Source organism: Idiotropiscis lumnitzeri, chromosome 14 (assembly GCF_059441095.1).
Source record: "Idiotropiscis lumnitzeri isolate Australia: NSW breed Sydney's pygmy pipehorse chromosome 14, RoL_Ilum_1.0, whole genome shotgun sequence".
NCBI classification, from domain to species: Eukaryota; Metazoa; Chordata; class Actinopteri; order Syngnathiformes; family Syngnathidae; genus Idiotropiscis; species Idiotropiscis lumnitzeri.
The window spans coordinates 800598-822148 of NC_142404.1; the positions used below are offsets into that span (position 1 = coordinate 800598).

The 21551-nt window shown below is 42.0% G+C and overlaps 1 protein-coding gene across 8 annotated transcripts in view; it reads left to right on the plus strand.

Moving 5' to 3' along the window:
- The window catches only part of LOC148323097 (homeobox protein PKNOX1-like), a 131047-nt gene that overhangs the window by 57392 nt on the left and 52104 nt on the right, over positions 1-21551 (plus strand). For 6 of the 8 annotated variants that reach the window (XM_088314289.1, XM_088314291.1, XM_088314292.1 and 3 more), the window contains one exon: positions 1408-1581. The exons of the other annotated variants lie outside the window; for them this stretch is intronic. In XM_088314289.1, coding sequence (XP_088170415.1) covers positions 1408-1581 — 174 coding nt within the window. The remainder of the gene's footprint in view (positions 1-1407; positions 1582-21551) is intronic. 8 annotated transcript variants of the gene reach the window in all.

The window sequence follows — 21551 nt, forward strand, 5'->3', positions numbered from 1 at the left end:
ATTTTCCCAGCCGCTTATCCTCTCTAGGGTCGTGGGTGTTGCGGCTGATCCCAGCTCTCTTCGAGCAGTAGGCGGGGTACTCCCTGAACTGTCCATCAATATCTTTACTGCTTGTCCTCACAAGGGTCGAGGGGGTGCCTGGAGCCTATCACAGCTGTCTTCGGGCAGTAGGCGGGGGACACCCAAAACTGGTTGCCAGCCAATCGCAGGGCACAACTAGTCGTTCATTTTATTTAAATAAAAGAAAATGGCAGTTTGTTTACTAATACGTCTTCGATAAGCATTGGCCCTGCCTACCCAAGACGTACCAGTACGTCTTTGCAAATCATGTAAAAATCAACCAGAAGGTGGCAGTGGTGTAAGAGATCCGCCAGAATCACACTGCAGAAGAAGATTGTTGTTGGGTCGGGGAGCAGTGTTGGCGGAATGCGAGAGAAGAGTATGCAAACTGGAGAGTATTAGACGTCGCAGGAGCGATAGAAAATAAAAACAATTTACCTCGAGGAATGCTTTTGGGGTAAAAACAGTCAATGAAAGCTTCCAATTAGCATGACAAAGGGGATAGAGTTGCTTTTGATGAGAGGATAACGCTTCATCCTCAAAAGCAAGCAGCGATCAAAAGAGGCTCCGCCTGCCCACACGGCGCACGCGTAGCTTTGCTGGAGTTTTCCTGCAGCGAAATCGATGAATAGAAGCCGGATTTGGACCCCGATTTGTCAAAAGGATATCTGAGGTGAGTTAAAGCAGCAGAGAGTCGTCACCCGAGCCACCAGAACGAGGAGGTCAGTGCTAATAGCTTGCTAGTTCCCAATTCAAAGCTCTGTCATCCGTTATGCTCATCAGTATGCCCTAATAATACATGTACGGATCATGTGTCCTCTACAAAATATGTCCTGCACATGCGTGGCGCGCGGCATTTGCACGATCGGCGGACTTAAGTATCGTCACTCTGTGTTGTATGCATCCAAAAATATATTTGGTTCGTTCAGAACTGTGCTAAAACCGCTGCTGCTTATTTTATTTCCTTCAGTAAGTTGAAGAGATAAATGTAACTAAGCCGCATGCGTGTATGTATTTATATACGTGGGTGCGTGTGTGTGTATGCGTGTGTGTGCGTGGGTGGGTGGGTGTGGGTATGTGTGTGTGTCTGTGTGTGTGTGTGGGGGGGGGTAGAGATAGAGAGAGCCATAGAGAGAGAGAGAGAAAAAGAGAGAGAGAATGAAAGCAACAGTAAAAGTAAAGTAAATGTGTTGTAATTGTGCATATTTATATAAATTACTTAATGTGAATTCAGCAAACAAAGAGCTCCTCACATTGTTGGTGCAAAGACAGGTTGAATAAAAGTATTCATACTGCAGCTATAAATTATCTCTTATTTGCAATTTCTTATATTTTTGTAATTTACAGGGCGTGCATCTCGAAGTGATGGGGATGTCAGCCAAAAGCCATCACTTTCACTGTGACCACTGGACCACTGAACAGCGGACTTGCTTCAGTTGTTTATTACCAATGAGCTGCTCCAGCACATTGAGGATGGCACATACTGCTTTACAGACAATCATTTTGAGGCAAAACCCAGCGGTCTGTACCGCTCTGTACACATAAAGTAAAATATTTTACACCCACGGCAAAAAAAGCCACGCCACAGTGCAGTGCAGCAAAAACACGGATGTGGTGTGAGACGTGTAGTGTTCCCTTGCATCTGGGCAATTGTTTTACTGTATGCTACACGGCACCAAGGCAATTGTTTTAGTATATACTACACGGAAAAAAAGTGTAATTTGTATTGGAAGGGGGAAGCGGGGGTGTACACACACGTACGTATGTACACAAAAACACATACACGCCCTGTCACGGACGCGCTTTGGTACAAAGTTCATTTCAGCAGTTCAATCATTTTTTGGGTGCAAATAAACTGTTATTTTGTTATCAAAAACACCTTTTGTCAAGCTGTTTTTGTTATTTTATAGAAGGTAAGCATTAGTTAGATGTTTGAGCTGTCACAAAAGAGCTCTTTTTCTACTTTTTTGTCTAAAATGGGAATTTTGACCAAATGTAGCTATTTTCTAACACTGTCAGCGAAAAAACGTAAAAAGATGTAAATATACTTTTTTATCTGATGAAAGACGAGAGTCTAATCTCATTTTTTTGGTACGCGCCATGTTTTTAATAGCATTAGAACACAATATTCTGTGGGCCTTGCAAAATTAGTCAAAATCCAGAAAAACACTGGAATTGAAGGGAGTTGCTCCAGTGAAAATGGCTGGGATTTATAATAATAATAAAAACAATAATAATAAATTCGATTTGGAAGCGCCTTTCAGGACACTCAAGGACGCTGTACAGAGTAGAATACAAAGTAAAAACACAAATCGGGGTAAAAACACCAACACGTAAAACAAACTGGATAAAATACAGAAGTGGATGAGGGATGTATGTGGAATTAGAGAGAGTAGTTAAGGCGGAACAGATGGATTTCGAGTTTCGTTTTAAAAACAGGGAGGGTGGTGCAATTACAGAGGTCAAATGGAAGAGAGTTACAGAGCTGGGGAGCAGAGTGGCATGAAGGCTCTGTCCCTCATGGTGCGGAAGCAGGCAAGGGTGACAGTGAGTAGCACGGAAGAAGAAGACCGGAGAGCGCGGGATGGAGTGGCAATATGGTCGAGGTTGGAAAGGTCGGTAGTTGCGAGGTTGTGAATAGATCAGTATATAGAAGAATTTTCAAGATGATTCGTTGATTGACTGGAAGCCAATGGAGCTGCTGAAGGATAGGGGTGATGTGATGGGTGGAAGGTGATCTTGTGATAATCTGATAATTTGGACAAAATGGAGTTATTGGAGGGCTTTCTGGGATAGGCCAAAAAGAAGGGAATACAATAATCTAGGCGGGAGGTGACGAGGCTGTGGAGGAGAATGGCTGTGGTGTGGGGGGTGACAGAGGGGCGGAGATGGCTGATATTACGGAGGTGGAAATAACAGGATCGGGTGATATTGTTGATTTGGGATTGAAATGAAAGAGTACTGTCGAGGATGACACCCGGACTCTTGACCTGTGCGGAAGGGAGGACCAATGGTTAGTGAAAAACTGTCAACTTTAGATAGGGTGGATTTGGTGCCAATAAGAAGTCATTCAGTTTTACTGCTATTTGGTTTTAAAAAGTTAGAGGTGAACCAGGATTTTATTTCAGAAAGTCAGGAGGAGGGGGAAGGAGAGGGGAATTTGGTGGAGAAGCTTGGTGTCATCCGCAAAGCAATGAAGATGAATGTTAAATTTGCGGAGGATATGGCCAAGGGGGGGGAGGATTTAAGTGATGAAGAGGAGGAGCCCTAGGACTGAGCCCTGAGGCACACCAGTAGAGACGGGGGAGGAAACGGATTTGAAGGACTTGAGCTGAATGAACTGGGAGCGGCCTGTGAGGTAAGAACGGAACCAGGGAAGGGGGTGTGGGTGATGTCAATGGAGGACAATCTGTTAAGGAGGATGGGGTAGGAAATGGTGTCGAAGGCCGCCTTTAAATCAAGGAGGATTAGGATGGAAAGTGAACCGGTGTCAGCTGCAGTGAGAAGGTCGTTGGTGATTTTGATAAGAACGGTTTCGATGCTGTGGCGGGGACGAAAACCAGATTGAAAAGGCTTGTAAAGGCAGTTGTGGGTAAGATGGGCATGATGCTGAGAAGAAACATTTTTTTCAAGAATTTTGGAGATGAGGGTAAGTTGGAGATGGGGCGGAGGTTGTTGTAGTCGTTGGGGTCAGTGCTAGGCTTTTTCAAAATTGGAGTGAATGTTGCAGTTTTGAAGAGTGAGGGCACGAGTCCAGTGGTTAATGAAGAGTGGATGATGGTTAGGATGAGTGGAAGCAGAGAGGATAAACAGGATTTGACCAGGGTTGTGGGGAGAGGGTCGAGCTGAGGGAGGGCTTGGATTTGATGATGAGGTTGGAGATTTCAGAGGCATCCAGGAGTTGAAAACAGGAAAAAGATTGATTTAACAGGAGGGGTGGAGGTGCAGGAGACGGTGGGTGGGCACCGAAGTGCTGGTGGATCTTGACAATTTTGTCGTTGAAAAATGACATTAAGGAGTTCCAGGTGTTGGTTGAGTAGAAGTGTGGAGTTAGGGAGTGAGGAGGCTGAAGGATTCTATTGAGCAGTGAGAATAATGATTTAGTATTTCCTTCATTGGCGTGGATGAGACCGGAGTAATAAACAGATTTACGTTGTGCAATGGTATCCTTGTAAGAGAGGATGTGAGCCTTGTACATGTCTTTGTGAATAGTGAGTCCATTTTTTTATTTGGTCATTCGAGTCGGCGGCCTTGAGCTTTCAGTGAGCGGAATTCAGGGGTCTACCAGTGCGCAGTGGAAATGAAGGGGACCAACCGAGTTTTTAGAGGGGCAAGAGAATTGAGGATGCTGTGCAGACCGGTGTTCTATAGGGCTTTGAGTTCGTCTGGGTTGGCGAGGTGGCCTGGGAATCTGATGTTGTCAATTTTGGGGCAGAAGGTGTCAATGTTTATTTCCTTAAAGTTTCTGAATCAGATGAAATGTGGAGGTTTGGTTGAAGATAGGCACAGTGCAATATTGAATGTGATGAGGAAGTGGTCTGTTATATGAAAATCATCTGGGGTAAGGTTGAGGGGGGAGTGAGACCGGAAAAACAGATAAAGTCCAAAATAAGTCTTTGGAATGCTAATGCACTTAAATCAGCATCTCTGCCGGAGTTTCTGGGGGAACGGCGAGTGGTGGACCAGAAGGTCTTTATTGTAGTGGAGGAGAAATATGGAAGTTTCTGCGGGACTCACGATGGATGTAATGCCGGTGTCGTAGGGCGATGTCCGGGTGAAGGTGCAGAGCTGGCGGTGGCGGAGGTAACAGTCATTAGAGGTGGCAGATCCTGCTGAGGTCGTCGGCTCTATACCGGAGCTGTTTAGCCATTAGTAGAAGGCAAACTATTTAATTATAAAGGAGAGGGCTGACTCGAAGTTTAGGCCGAAGTAATTTGAGATAGAGCACGTAAAAACACTTTAGGTGACCGGTGAGCAGTGGCAGCCAGTCGTTCCAGCGTTCACTCAGCCGAAAGTTTTAATGAGTTAAGAAAGTGAATAAACCCCACCGTCATTATCATAATTACTTTCATACTCACAAATGCATTGGAAACACTGAAAATTGTATTCCAAACAAACGCATGAAGAAAATTTATCAAATTGGACCTGCAGGATCCTATTGTATTTGTATGAAGCCATTATATTATTATTGTTCTTCTCCTCTTTTTGTAAGAAATTCTTATTATTATTCTCTGTAAAGACTCGCATTTTTGATTATATACGTGAATGTAAACTCACCAAACTGCAGACCTGGTGAAAAATGTCATTTTTTAAAGTAGCTATTTGCAAGTACAACAGAATGGGTCTATAGCACCGCTACACTGGTTTATCGGAGAACTGCGCTGGTTAGTTTGACCTATGCCTAAAAAAACTGGGAGGCATGTGTAGCATGCTCAGATGTACAAAATAGACTCGGTACCCATACCCTGACATGTACAGGAAGTGAGTTATGAGTATTTGAGAGTAAAATTTTGTCCCATTTTCGCACATTTATAGGTCATACATAGTAGACGGTTAAGCCGACCAACTTCAAATTTGGTTATACCATCTCATCTGAACACTTGGGACTACAACAGGAAAAAAATATTTTTTGTGTACTATATAACGAGGGCGGCATCAAATGTTGCATTTCATAAATTGTTTTTCACAAAGCATTCTGGGTATACATTTCACCTTGATCTACAAAAATTGGGAGGCACATATAGAGGCCATATGCTAAAGACAGGAATTCCATTTTGAATTTACTTTGGAATTTGTCGCTATTTTTTGGGCCTTTCAAAGAGATCATATTTTAACAAACTCCTCCGAGAGAATATAGCCGATCATCTTCAAACTTTGCGGAGGATAAAAATTTATTAAAATCTTTTTATTTTGTCACGTCTCTGTGGCGATGCACTGTAGACAATGAAATTTCATGCTGTTTTTGAAGATCTAAAACTGGGGGAAAACTCAGAAAACTTTGCACACACGTCAGACCTGGTATGAAAATAAACATTTTAGACATTTCCTGTGCTATTTTCAGATATTAGATTGATAACACAAATGATGAAAGCATTCCTGGTTTTACGTTTCACGTAGATCTGTAAAAACTTGAGAGACTTATGTAACAGCCCAAAACCTACAAAATATGTCGTATGCTAGATTTGCCATTTTTACTTCATTTTGCATATATTTTGGCCTTTTTAGAGGTCATATTTTAACGAACTCCGAGATTTTATCCGACAGATTTCAAATTTTAGATGTTTCCAAACATGTTTAAGATGAAAAGTTATTGAAAGCTTTTTATTTCATTGCACGTGTGGCGATGCGATCCAAGAAAACTGATGCTGTTTTGGAGTGTCTAAATCTGGGTGAAAACACGTGAAACTTTTCACACACATCTTCTTCTCTTCCTTTCGACTTTTCCCTTCAGGGGTCCCCACAGCGAATCAGTTGCCTCCATCTAACCCTGTCCTCTGCAACCTCTGCTCTCACCCCAACTATGTTCATGTCCTCTTTAATTGTATCCATAAACCTCCTCTTTGGTCTTCCTCTAGACCTCTTGCCTGGCACTTGGAGACTCAGCATCCTTCTGCCAATATACTCACTATCTCTTCCCTGGACATGTCCAAACCATCTCAGTCTGGCCTCTCTGACTTTATCTCCAAAGACTCTTATATGTGCTCTCCCTCTGGTGTACTCATTCCTGATCCTATCCATTTTGGTCACTTCCAAAGAGAACCTCAGCATCTTAATCTCTGCCACGTCCAGCTCTGCCGCCTGTCTTTTCTTCAGTGGCACTGTCTCCAGACCTGCCACAATTGCTGGTCTCACCACAGTTCCATAAATCTTTCCTTTCATTTTAGCTGAAACTCTTCTATCGCACATCACACCTGACACTTATCTCCACCCGTTCCAGCCAGCCTGCACATGTTCTTCACTTCTTTTCCACACTCTCCATTGCTTTGGACTGTTGTCCCAAGATACTTAAACTCCTCCACCTTCTTGGTCTTTTCTCCCTGTAAGATCACTCTTCCACTTGGGTCCCTCTCATTTACACACAGATACTCCGTCTTGCTAAGGCTAATCTTCATTCCCCACCTTTCCAGGGCAAACCTCCATGCCTCTAGCTTCTCCTCCACCTGTTTCCATCTCTCACTACAAACCACAATGTCATCTGCTAACATCATAGTCCATGGAGATTCCTGTCTAACCAAGTCTGTCATCCTGTCCATTACCATAGCGAACCAGAAGGGACTCAGAACTGATCCCTGATGTAGTCCCACCTCCACCTTGAACTCCACCTTCACACCTGGAAGAAAGTATTCACAACAGCCATTTCCATCCTTTTTGCAAAGTCAACCACCATCTGTCCTTCCGTGTTCCTCTTCTGGATACCAAACCTGCCCAACACCTCCTTATCACCGCCGTTTCCTGCACCGACATGTCCATTGAAGTCCGCACAAATGACAACTTTAACCTCTAGAGATGCTCTGAATCAATTCGTCAAGGTCCAACCATAAGTTCTTCTACTCCTGCTCACAACCTACCTGTGGCGCATACCCACGAACAACATTGATCATCACACCTTCAATTCCTAGCTTCAGGCTCATCACTCTATCTGACACTCTTTTTACTTCCAGTACTTTCCTAACAAACTCCTCTTTCACAATAACTCAGACTCCATTTCGCTTTCTATCTATACCATAATAGAACAACTTGAACCCTGCTCCTAAACTTTTACCTTTGCTTCCTTTCCACCTGGTCTTCTGAATACACAGTATGTCCACTTTCTTACTCTGCATCATGTCAACCAGCTCTCTACCTTTCCCTGTCATAGTTCCCACATTCAAAGTCCCTACTCTCAGTCCTAGACTCTTTGTGTTCCTCTTCTCTTTCTTCCTTCGATCACATCTTCCTCCTCTCCTTCGACCAACAGTAGGGAAATTTCCACCAACACCCAGTAGGTCAGCAGCACCAGTGGTGGTCGTTAACCTGGGCCTAGACCGATAAAGTATGGGAGTATATTTAATTCGGATGTTTGATTTTGCCAAAGTTTCATGTCGGATGCCCTTCCCGCCACAACCCTCTGTATTTATCGGAGCTTGGGACCGGCACACGAAGACACTGGCTTGTGCACCCTTATTGTGCTTCATCTGACAAGGCATACAAATATAACTCTACAAATTTCTTGTGCTTGTTTCAAAAAATAATTAAGGATTCTCTATTGCACCACCAACAAATTTCAAACAAGCTTTCCCAGTCCTACATTTCACCGAGATCTGTGAAATCTTGGAGTCAGTGCTTGGTGCTATTCTGACTGAGTCTCTGCTGATTTATGATTGCCAATATTTATTCAATTTTCAACAATTCACATTCAACACCTACTAACATGAACATATGACAAGGAATAATGTTCTTATAACTTAACTGATGAGATGCATTGCACTACACAATGGATTGACATACCCATGTCTACGGCGACTTTAATGCCTTTACTGTGTTGCCGCCTTCCATGTTCGTGAATGTCACAAAAACAAGTTATTTCAATGCACACGCATTACTTTTGATGGCTGACATAAACTTGTGCGAGCTAGGCTGCTCCTTATTGTGGCAATATAAGCGTTTTTCAATTTGTGACAATCTGATAGCGTGATAATTTCTGGAATGTTAGAAAGTTAGGAACAACACTAGCCTTCACATTAGCATTGAGCTTCATCGTTCAGCGCAGGTAAAAGCCTTTGATCGCAAAAAGATTCACAATAGGTGGGGTTCACAATCTGGGCCAGCACACGACATTGGGCTTAGTCTTGCAGTGCCTTTTTGTGTATAATTTACTTTGTTAGCGTAGTTTACGTGACATAATTTCTTCTCCGTGAGTTTCTTTTTCTTCTGTCAAAGACACTTTCAATATGTCGTTACGTGGGTGCCACCCAGTTTCAGACTGAGTCATCACAGTTTAACGAAACTTTCACTTAACAAGACGATAAACTTGCGATAGCAAAACTAAAATGGTAAATGGGAGGTATTTCTCAGTGTTACATGAAGCCTTGCTGTATTCAGTTAAGTTCTTTGCACTTTGCACTGTATTCCTTGAAAACATATTTTGATTGGGCCTTTTTCCTGCCACCTGACATTTGACTTTCATTGTAAGTGAAAGCGCTTCGTTACAGCTCTAGCTGTTGTGAAATGCGCTATATAAATAAAATTGTATTGTATTGCATTTATTGATTGATTTATTTTTAGTCCGTATTATTCTGTGTTCTATACAAAATGTGTATTTTATGAAAGAAAACATTACAACTACATCTTTTTTTGATAGATTTCTTTTATATATTACAATTTATTTACAGTTGACCTCCACTATTTGCAGGACAGCATGCAAATGAGGCTGAACTACATAATATTGATGACGATTGCTTTTAGTTATTGATCATGATTTTACTGGTCCAGCCCACTTGGGAATAGATTTTCCTTCATGTGGCCCCTGAGCTAAAATGAGTTTGACACGTCTGCTTTAGATCTAGTTCTCACTTATGGTTTACCGTTCTCATACATAAATATCTTGGACAATGTAATTTTTTATCGAATCACTGTTGTCTTCTATGTCTTATTTTCCGGTGCTTCTGTTAAATCTGTTGCTCGGGAGTGCAACCACTGGATTTTAAACCCTCTCGCTGTTGGTCGTAAAGCTGATGCCGTTGATGAGCTTTGTGTTCCCTTTTCAAAACACGGAGGAACTCCCCTCTTGGTTCCAATCATCCTGCCGTGCTATACTGGATTTGGTGGCTCCATTAAAAATTGGGCAGTCAAACACCAGAGCCGAGCCTTGGTTGATTGACAAAACCCGCGCAGCTATGCAGGAGTGCCGCAAAGCCGTACTCATGTAGAAAAAAGACAAGCAGCAGGTCTCTGATCAAATATGGAAAGACTGCTGGCGTAACTTACAGATCACAGTTAAAGAGGCCAAACCATATTAAGGTTGTCTGCCACAACCCATGTGTACGATTTAAAACTATTAATTCTGTACTTAAACTCTTGCTCATACTCTTCCCTTGGAGTGTACAATAGATTCCTTCAATTTTTCATTGATGAAAATCTACTGCTAGGACTCTTGTTTCAAACACCACAGTTGGTCCCTCTGGCCATGTCCCGTGTTTAGCAGTGTTAAATTCTTTTGATATGGTTTCCTTGACATTTTTAGAGGATTTGTTTTGCCAAGCTAAGCCATCTGGCTGCTCTTATGACTGTTCTTCCGCATTTCTTTAAGGAAGTTCTAGCAAATATTGGTAATCCGGTTTTAACAGCAGTCTGTCTTCTGGTGTAGTAATCCAACAATTTAAACATACCCTTACTCAAGAAATCGGGCCTTGATTAAGATGTACTGTCAAATTTTAGACAAATTTCCAAGCTGCTTTTCATTTAAAAAATTCTGGAAAAAGTGTTACAGTGAAATGTTTTCTTGGATGAGCATAATGTTATAGAGGTCTAGTTGCAAAATGATGCATAGCACTGGGTCAATCCTGTTTGAGTTTTTAACGACATCCACCTGGCAAATGACTCTGGGGACTGTGTGTGTCTGGTTTGTTGGCTTTAACTGCAGCATTTGATACGGTGGGTGACAGTATTCTTTTAGCACGTTTGCAGCACCAGGTGGGCATTAGTAGTAGCTATAGATGTAATCAGAATCAGAAATCCCTTTATTGTCATTGTACAGTGTGCAACGAGATTAGAGAGCTCCCCTCTCCAGTGCAATACAACAATTAATTTAATCAAATATATAAATTAGATAAGAGAATAAATAATGTGATGGAAAATAATACGAAATTGGAAAAATAAAACACATTACCTCGCTGTTCTGCAAGGTAAGGGTGGTCGTGTGTGTGTGTGAGAGTTCAGAATGGTGATGGCTCTCGGAAAGAAACTGTTTTTCAGTCTATTAGTCTTTGATTTGATGCACCTGTAGCGCCTGCCAGAGAGCAACAAGTCAAACAGGTGTGAGTTCGGGTGAGTATTGTCTTTGACAATATTGAGAGCTCTGCTGAGGCACCTGGTGGTGTAGATGTCCGACAGGGAGGGGAGAGGGCAGCCTATAATCCTCTGCGCCGTTTTGACTGTCCTCTGGAGCCTCACTCGGTCTGCCTCAGTGCAGCTGCTGTACCAGGTGGAGACACAGTAGGTCAGCAGGCTCTCGATGGACGAGTGGTAGAAGGCCAGCAGCAGCTTCTTGTCCAGGTTGAATTTCCTGAGGACGCTCAGGAAGTGCAGCTGCTTGTGGACCTTCTTTACCACTGCTGTGGTGTTGTGTGTCCAGGAGAGGTCATCGGAGATCTGTACTCCCAGGAACTTGAATGTGTGGACCCTCTCCACACATTCACCTCTGATGTAGAGGGGGCGTGGGACAGTGTTGTTCCTCCTAAAGTCGATGACGATCTCCTTTGTTTTTGCAATGTTGAGTTGCAGTCTGTTGTCCTCACACTAAGCCGTTAGTCTCTGGACCTCCTCTCTGTAGGCTGCCTCGTCACCTTTCGAGATCAGACCGACCACTGTTGTGTTGTCGGCAAATTTGACGACGGTGTTGTTACCGTGGTTGATGGTCAATGATTTTCGTTTAATAAATGCTTAACACCTGTAGCAAATATGAACCTGCTAGTACTAATGATTGCCATTCTGTCATATAAATGCTAAAGCTAATACTATTAACATAATACAATCCTTCAAAAATGTAAATGAGGCCGAAAAATTTCTCACAATCCAAATGAAACACAACTAGTGGCAACAGAAAATATATGTGGTGAGAAGTATAACAAAAAATACATGTGGCAAGAAATATACTGCGCCCCCCATCAACTCCACAGTTATATTAGACAACAAAAACTGACAAAATAACTAGTGCTGTCCAGCAATTCAATTTCTAAATAATTGCAAAAATACCGTAATTAATTGTAATCAATCAAATTTGTCAACTTGTTTGTGAAGCTTGTATCAGATAGTCTCTGGAATAATATATGGTAATTAACTTAAACCCACCAAATATTAAGTATATTTTAATTCCCAGACTGTTGTAATAGTTTTATCAGAATATGATCTAAACGGTGGCATCCTTCAGGCATTGCCCTCAGAAACAATTTTCTGAATTATAAATTTAGTATTGCCGACAATCACCACAATCCAGCAATGATGGTTCGCAATAACGTTTTAATGATATCCAGCTATGGTACAGCATTAGAATTTAGCTTCGCAAGATGTGCAAATTATTCCTGAATTAAATAAATAGAGTTCAAATATCTAACTGTGTTAAAAATTACAAATCAACCTCAAGCTAACGCTCTAATTTTTACAGTTTTTAACTAAATTTTAACGAATACCAATTGAAATAATAACGAATTGTGATCAAAAATTCCAAATCTAAAATAACGCAGATACCAAATTAAACCATCTTCCATGGGAAGAATAGGCACATTCCAGGACCTAGACGGCTCGTCTTCATCTCAGCCATTGTCTCCTGAATGCCTCCCTCCACCTCCAGGCCGTGCGAACACTGATTCTGACAACTGGTGGAGGGTGCAGAGATGGTAAAAACAATTGGTGAGCTGTGGAGCAAAGCCCAAAATCAGTCGGGCCCCTGGTCCACAATCCCTCTGTCAGAAACGCACATACACACGTTGCCTATTCCGAGTGACCCGTTCCCTCCCTACCATGGTCTCGTGAAATTTAGTAATGTTCCAAAACAGAAGAATTTGGAGTGGGTGCTGAAATACGATACCCTGATAGTGATGCGGAGTATTCAATATCCGTGATAGACGTCTGAACCCAATCAGCCGCCTCCACACATCGCTTCACCATGGGGCCTAAATCTTTAGTATGATGACGCGCATGATTGTCTGTGTGATTTGTAGCTCGGCGAAAGTAAACAATTCATACCATGATGCTACGGGGTGTTGGAATTTATCTTTAAATCAATGTTAGAATTTAATTTTAAACCAATGTAAACTCAAATTAATAATCTGACTCCAATTTGTGACTTTACCCAACTCTCACTCATCCAACAATATGCGCGCTCGTTCTGCAATAGAAAGGTATCAGGAAGCCGGCATTTTCACACACGAGTGGATTTATTCCTAACACACAAATCTACAACTTGAGTTTGGGTCCCTCTCAATACAGCTCTCTTTGTCTCCGCTGTTCAGCATTAATTTATAGACACAATATGCAAATGACACAGAGACAAAGGCATCCTGGCATGATTCTATTGGCTATGTGTATGCTGCAGTTAACTTTAGCTTGCTCCTCTTGGTCTTTCTTCAAGTGGTGGCCCCTCCTGCTTGTGGCTGAAGGGTCCAGTTTCTTGTGCATCCCTTCCCCCTCGAGGTATCTGTCTGCGCCAGGCACCGACCTAAAACCTCCCAAACCTCACATTCTTTCACTTTCTTTTTCCAACTTCACCAGCCACACACTCAGCATTCCACAGAATAACAGTGACACAAGATGCAGGACATCGAATAAAATTAGCCAGGTTTAAACTCTTCCACTCCTTTAGGGGCAAGGCACACATGTGAGGCAACGCCAGTAGACATCACAAATATATAATCCTAATGCAAGGTCTACACTGTCTGACTTTGGGTGAATGCATCTTGATAAACCAATGACATGTGTGATCATAATACAGTGTACAATGCAATGAGTCAATTGGCGGATTGAATGGGTGGCGGCTGCTACACCACTCAGACCAGAGCAGGCCCAGAGGACGCACACATCGCTGGCGGGTGAAGACCCTGGTTTCAAAGCTGCCCTTAGATGTCAGTGTATTCTTTCAGTTCAGCACGACATATGCTCCCCCCGGCGGATGTGCACCGTCAAGTTCAGTCCCATCCGGAAATACCTCTCAAATTCCAGTGTTTGTTCAGTTATTGACAGTGACGCAGGTAATCTCGAGAGCCCACAAGGGGGATAGTGTTGTTGCACACTGGGAGATGTGGAGGGAGCTCACCGAGTTCGGAATAACTCGCCCCAGTATCAAGCACCATCGACAACTGTTGTCCATCTTCCTTCACCGGAATGCAGGGACCTGCCAGTCCTTGAACGCTGAGGTTCCGCGGGCGCCCCTATCATGGAATAGGGTACAGAGCGGGGTGCCGTGTCAAGTGCGCGTTGGGAGGCAATGCGAGCGTAGTTGGAGCAGTGGGCAGCAGTGGCGCCCCCTGGTACGGCACTGGACCACAGGATGGCAGATTCCACGAAGTGACTCGGTATGGACAGCTCATCACACTGTGACCCCACTCCCAACGGCAAGCGCACGCCCCACTCACAACCCCCGTCTATTACAACCCCTACCTCTGTTACCGTAATCCCAATCTCATTGTTCGGCTTGGTACGGACAAGAAGCCTGCTGTGGCGCCGCATCCCCAGAACCTTGCCGAGGAGCAACAGAAGCGGAAGGAACAGGTGCAATAGGAGCTGCATGCGTTGGCTGCTGCATTAGCTTCCCCCCCCTTTTTTTTAAGCCCTCTTGGCCTCCTGAACCTGCAAGTACATCGCTTTTTTAGAAAAGCTTCTTTTTCCTTCTTTATCCTATTTTCCTGATTTTTAAATTTTGTGACTGAAATCGCCCATACGGAGAATTCACCCTCGCGTTAAGTGAGTAGATTTTTCATAAAAACAGCACCCCCTCCCCCTTCATTGCCATTAACTTCAAGGATCACCGCTGTGGTGCCGTATGTATCTGATGGAAAAGTCTAAATCATAAAACACAATTTTGACCTATCCTGGCCTGGGTGTGGGTGTGTGTTATCTATTGGTGTCCCCAATGTGAATAATAAAACCTGTGAGGCACATGAGCAGGCTAAAGAAACAAGCTATATCTCAATCTGTTTTCGTGGACCCTCAATTAGAATATCTTATCAATGTTATCCTTCTTGTTGAAGGGAACCTCCAGGATGGGTATGACGGGACGCTTCTCCCACCAGGCAGTCTGGTAGGGGGGGTGCCCCTAAGACTGCCCACTATGCCTGGTAGCTGCACAATAGACGATTTGAGGCGATCGCCGGCCTTCTGGTCACACAGGACACATGTTTCCTCAAACCTGTGGCGAGAACTGCAGGAGTGGCACTTGCAAGCTAGAAGGGATAAATTACCTCCCTTCTGAAACCTTCACTTTTGCCTAAATTTTGGGTAATAATGTCAATTATTCATTGACTTCATGCTTGAATTTAGTAAGTCCAATCTTTCTCAAATAACAATTTGGAAATCAGTACCTGGGAGTGCAATCGGGATTCAGGTTGATCAGGCCCACCTGCCCATTGCATCCTAAGTGCTGTAAGGGCTTGCTGGTGCCCTTAATTAGTTTTTTTTTCCTGGGGCCCCATCCCTTCAACATTCACTCAAACCACATACACATTCAAACTCCCTTTCTTTCACAATTCCAATTCCACACAGAGATACCAATACCAATACCAGTTCCACACAGAGACCCCAACATCGGCGCGTCCGTCTTGATTACACTGAGATTCGTGCAGGCAGATCCTTAATTTAGCGAGCATATGCCAAAGTGTATTACTCTCGTCTGTGGATTCTCCCATTCAGTCTCTGTGATGTGTTACCCCCTGTTCCTCCTGACAATCCTGGACCTGTGACATCAAACAGCTCAAAGATGCGGATGTTAGCAGTCTGGTATATTGGGGAATGTTGTCTCGTCCCTTAAAAGTTGTCATGTCAGGGTTGGTGTCATAAAGTCATAAAACATCTTTTGTCCCCCTTAGTTACATTTAATAGACATCAGTTAATAAATATCTAAAGAACTATTTAATCCAGTGCTTCTCAATTATTTTCTGTCACGCCGCCCCTACCAAGAAGAAAACAATTCGCGCCCTCCCCTCATTTTTTTTACATTTGTAATGTACATTTCCTTGGTATATTGATGTTAGATTATGTCAATAAAATGTCCCTTAGCAAAGCTAAATTGTAAGAAATATAATTTTGAGATATAATATAGTGAGGATCTCGAAACTCAGTACTCTGTGCTGCAAATATTGATGAGATGATAAATATTTATTATACGTTTGACGTTGAACCTCTTCGTCGTGATGGTTCGAGTCAGACTTCTGTTAAGAGTCGAGCGTACATTGAAGCACTCATTAGTCTGTAATTCATTTTAGCGATTAGCACACTTAGCGCTTCCTCGTTCGCCTCCTCGTTTAAAACACTACTTGTTAGTGGGGTTGTTTATTTGTCATTGCGCAGTTCGTTCCTGCTGCTGTACACTGACTTAGATATAGTAGAAATAAAGCTTGGCGGCTAGCATTTAAGTAGCGCCAAAAGAAATTACTTACGGGACAATGAGCGGCAGAGTCACGCTTTTTAAAAAAAAAAAATTTTAATTTATTTATTTATTTTTAAATCAGTACTGCGTGACCTACTGTGTAAACTCGGGCACAAAGCGCAGCTTTGACGATCTTAAAATTGCGTTGCCTGGGATCACAATTTTGGTCTCAAAACGATCCTTTAGCCGTACTACGGCGGAAAAAAAGCATGTACCCCAGGGTCACACACCTCCTCCTCAGCATCGCATGTACCTCAGGGTCACACGCGCCCCCCTCAGCATCGCACCGCGCCCCACTATTTTAGAATCACTGATTTAATCCAACTTTATATTTGGTAAACTCCACACCAATTGTTTGATATTTCCTGTTGTACAGCTGGAGCTGTAATTAAGCGCTTACCATATGCCGTAATATAAATTAGCAGGTAATTAGAACACAAATTAAAATACATAAACACATTTACAATAGATACCAAAAGAACAGCAGAACAGTGAGTCTCAAGTTGAGTCGAAAGCTAAAGAATAAAAATGTGTCTTCAAACACACAGAGAGGGGGCTTGCCTAACATTTAATGGGAGGTAATTCCATAGGGAAGGACCGGCAACAGAAAAGGCACGATCCCCTCTGAGGCTACGCTTAGTCCCCGGCACCTCCAACAGCATTTGGTCCACAGACCTATTCAGCTGGCAGGTGCGTAGAGGTGGAGGAGCTCGGAGAGGTACGCTGGTGTCACTTTGACCCGAACAAGGCTCATATTTTTCTTATGGGGAACACAAATTTCTTCGTCGACCTTTATTCTTACTAATGGATCCCGAAAAAGTTAACATGATAAGGAGAATCAATTTAACAATAACATACAAAGAGTAGGCAGCAAGGAAAGTAAACAAAACTATGCTTGTCAGCTGAAGGGAACACAGAGACACACAGTGAAAGGAGGGTGTCAGGAAAAGAGACAAACTGGGCTGGGTTGTAGAGAAACACATATAGGGACCGCGGGCCACTCAGGGCCTCAGTGTTTTTCCACTCCTATTTGTCTGAAATTGTTAATTGAAAAAAATAATAAACTTAAGTCAAACAAGTAATATTATTTGCCAACAGAGCAAGGAAAATTTATGTGACCTAATTTTGAAAACTAAGAAAATAATATGAGGCCACTATCAACGACAGTAGTCCCAAAATCTTTCAAGCTGTAATATTCAGAATAGTTTTCTTAAAATAAATTCCGCTCTGGATGGCTGCAGCCACGTGCTAACCAGCCGAGCACTGAGGCACAAGAGAAGTGAGCCAAGTAAATAATATCACAAAACTGGAACAAAACAAAAGAGCAACACAAGAAATTCGACATATCTTTCAACATGTTATTGTTCAAAGGCACAGTCTTCTGCAACAGGCTAGGCATGCAAGGACCAAATTCTGACTGAGGGTATCCGTGTTTCAAAATGGATCAACTAATGATCTGCATTGTTTGGTGTGTATTGAGCAAAAAGAATAATATAATCTGCTATTTCACGAAATTTTATTAATTTTAACTGGAGACAGTGGATTCATTGGTTCTCTATATGGTTTTCTGCTAATTCTTTTTTTATGGCTCTTCCTTCTAAAGTATATTTTACTTTATATTTTGACTATTTGTTTTGCAGGCCTTTCCCCATATGTCAATGCAATTGGTCATATATGGAACACTCCTGATGTTATATCAATATAAAAAAATAAAAATAAAAGTTTGACCATCCCCTATTGCTCCTGAATATCATATTAGTTTTGAATTAATAATTACTCTTATTTACATCAAACTTGATTTTTATTCTTTTAAATTCTTGTTTAACCACCTTAAGCACCTGTAATATATATTCCCCCAACAAACACGAAATCCCCACAACTGCTTTCTATTTTCTAAATAACTTAAAATCCCTTTAATGCAGGGGTGCTCACACTTTTTCAGCATGCGAGCTACTTATAAAATGACCAAGGCAAAATGATCTACCTACTATAAAAATGCAAATGTAATTATATATATATGTGTATATATATATATATTTTTTTTTTTTTTTGAGGATTTTTTGTACAATGTATGTTGATGTACCTTGCAGAACCGCATGAGCCAATCTCGGTGGCGGCTTCGTTTTTTAAGTAAGTAGTGTGAAAAATGACTGCTGTCCTGACAACTGGCTTTTTAATTCCTTCACCTTTCTCTTCCTCAGCTCTCTTTTCGGCGGAAAGTCGGTATCATATTTTCCATGAACAGTCCGAAAATGCCGCTCCACATTTCCCTTCGTTGGTATTGCGATGGTAGACTGGCAGATGAGGCAAACGCACTTCGAAATGTCATCGTGAAAAACAACTCCTCCTCCCATTCCGTATTAAAGCGATTTGTTTTTATCTTCTTACTTGGTCCAGCACCCCCACTCATGTTTATACCCCCCTTGAGTTCAAGAGAATAAAACGAGGGCTTAAAATTGGAGGTAACAAACTCGCTAGCTTGTTAGTTGTGCTGCACTTAGCGCCGTTGTTTGTGCATGCGTGGTGACGTATGTGTCACAAAAAAAAAATCAGGTGTCATCTGACTGGGTGCCCTGTATCAATCACATGACGGATAATGATAGGCTGACGTCTATTTTTTAAGGCGATCTACCCATACTAAATGGGATCGACTGGTAGATCGCGATTGACGTAATGAGCACCCCTGCTTTAATGCAACTCCTCTGAAACCATATTTGCTCAGTTTTTAAGGAGTACAATATGATCCATGGCATCAAAAGCCTTTTAAGGTCAACAAAAACACTTCTTTGTTCTATACTTTTCTTAATTTTCTTATCTAATGCATTGGATATTCCTTCCGTTAATTAAAATTTCTTACGTCAGAGAGACACATACTCAATAGAGCCCTCGTGTAATTTCATCGCCAATCATCTCCCAAAATTTCATAACCAATTGGATTTCTACACACTAACAATTTACCCATTTTTGATTAACTACGACAACAAGCAATGTGAAACTCTCACCGGAGCAAGCTCCATCCTATCACAGATTGTATTTGTTTTGGTTGCCCCTCTGGACTACCAAAATATCAACGACTTCGCCATTCACTTAGTTCAATCAATCAGACAGTTTTGTGTTATCACCGTTAGGTTTCCCACTGTCCAGCTGCTTCAGCGTTTAATGGCTCGTTGCATTCGCTCACACCATCGCTCAGACATTTACACAATATAGTGTACGTACCAAACACATTACTTTAAGCATGTTTTGTTATGAGTGTGGGACACAAACTCCACTTTTACCTTTTCATCATCACTCACCAGACATTAAGACTATTTTTTCTTGCACCCTGTTATCTTAAACAAGCACACCAATTGAATACAGTAAGACACAGAACGAGGAATTACAAACGTGACAAGCAACCACCCCAGTAGAACACAGCACAGCAAGGGCCAAGTCATATGAGACAAACAGTGGTCGGAATCTCAACAATTACACAACAAGTACACTTCACAATAAAACAACACACAGACCACAGCACAAACACAGAACAGGTAAACCACAATGGACCACACAGAAACCAATAAATATCCACAAACTGTCGACAAAAATGAATTAACACCAATGTATATCGATTTTATAGTCCAGCAGCCCGATTCTCTTGTTCCGCGCCTCGGTCAACCACATATACCGTAACTGAGTGCTTTATATTGAGGTTGCAGTGCATCTGTCAGCTCGTCAGCTGTGCACTCCCCTTCCGATTCAGTATGCCTCTGCAATATTGACAGATAATGGCGATCCGAAAGATCCAATCTTTCCCAGCCTCAGTCAACTCATATAACGTTACTGACCGTCACTTTATTGGGATCGCCGTGCACACATCTAATAGTCAGCTCTGGACCCCGTTCTTCGTATGCCAGAGCTGGAGTCCCCGATCCCAGGTGCTACTTTCTGTTGCCGACCCAGCAACATTAGCCCCCTTCTCACACCACCTACGTACGCTTCCAAACTTAATAGTATCCCGTGCACAATATATATACAATCAACAAATCAAGCTACCATTCCTGAATTAATCAATGAACACTCTATTACGTTATAATCCACAACGTTTTCCACGCCACAATATCACAAACAAATCAGGAGATTTCGAATAAACAGGCTCTCCCTTACCTTCGTTCTGGCATTGCAATTTTTGGGGAGGTTGCGATATATATTGCGACGTTGAAACTAGAAAAATGTTCACCAGATGACTCAAATAGCTCTGTTTGGGAAGAATTTGGTTAAATCATTGTGACACCATTGAATTCATATATTAATGTTTTTAATCCCTTGTTCAGCTGCGAATGATAATTGCGAATGATAATTGTGTATATAAAAGGGATCCCGGAGGCCAGGCCTCAGTCACATAATAGATATTTAACATTACAAATATTTCCCACTTCAATGTAAACAGAAGCAAAATATGAAACATATTTTAAGCAAAAAATAAAAAAGGAGCAGGTAGACTGGTCCCTTGACTTCTTTACAAAATAGAAGAAAATCAAAAACCTTGAAAGCATCGACAGTTATAAACATCTTTAAACTAAAATATTTAACAATTAAAAAGCAGATGTGTTACTGTAGCAAAGTTATAAATAAATTAGAACAAAAATATTAAAAATAAATGAGGAGGTGCATGAGTCCCCTGATTTGTTCACAATAATATAACAATCAATAAAACTCTTTGTAAAACAGCAGCAGCCTCTATCAGCCCCACTGCGATATTCTCACTGGAATGTACATCGTGAAAAATCCAATTTGCAAACATCGACGTTTGAGTTCAAACTTCTCATTCATTAAGTGGATAGTCAGACGAATGCTGTTTGGACTTCTTATCATAAGGTGTTATAATGGAAAAGGCGTCTGTAATTGTTTTTTGGGAAGATAAGGTTTCACCTCAGGTCCCACTAATGAGTTTGAACTGGTTATACAGGGGCTTGTAAGAGCAATTCAAACGGGCGGACAGGTTTGTTGTATTACCTCGTGTTGCCGCAACAACAGCGAGGCACTGTCGGCAGAGTTTTTTTTTTTTGGTGTCGTATATTCCTTTTTATAACCGAAATAATTCCATATTTCGGATGTTGACTTTCTTTTGGGGACTAAATCTACTGCCGCATCTGCTGCCGTCTCCTCCTCCTGT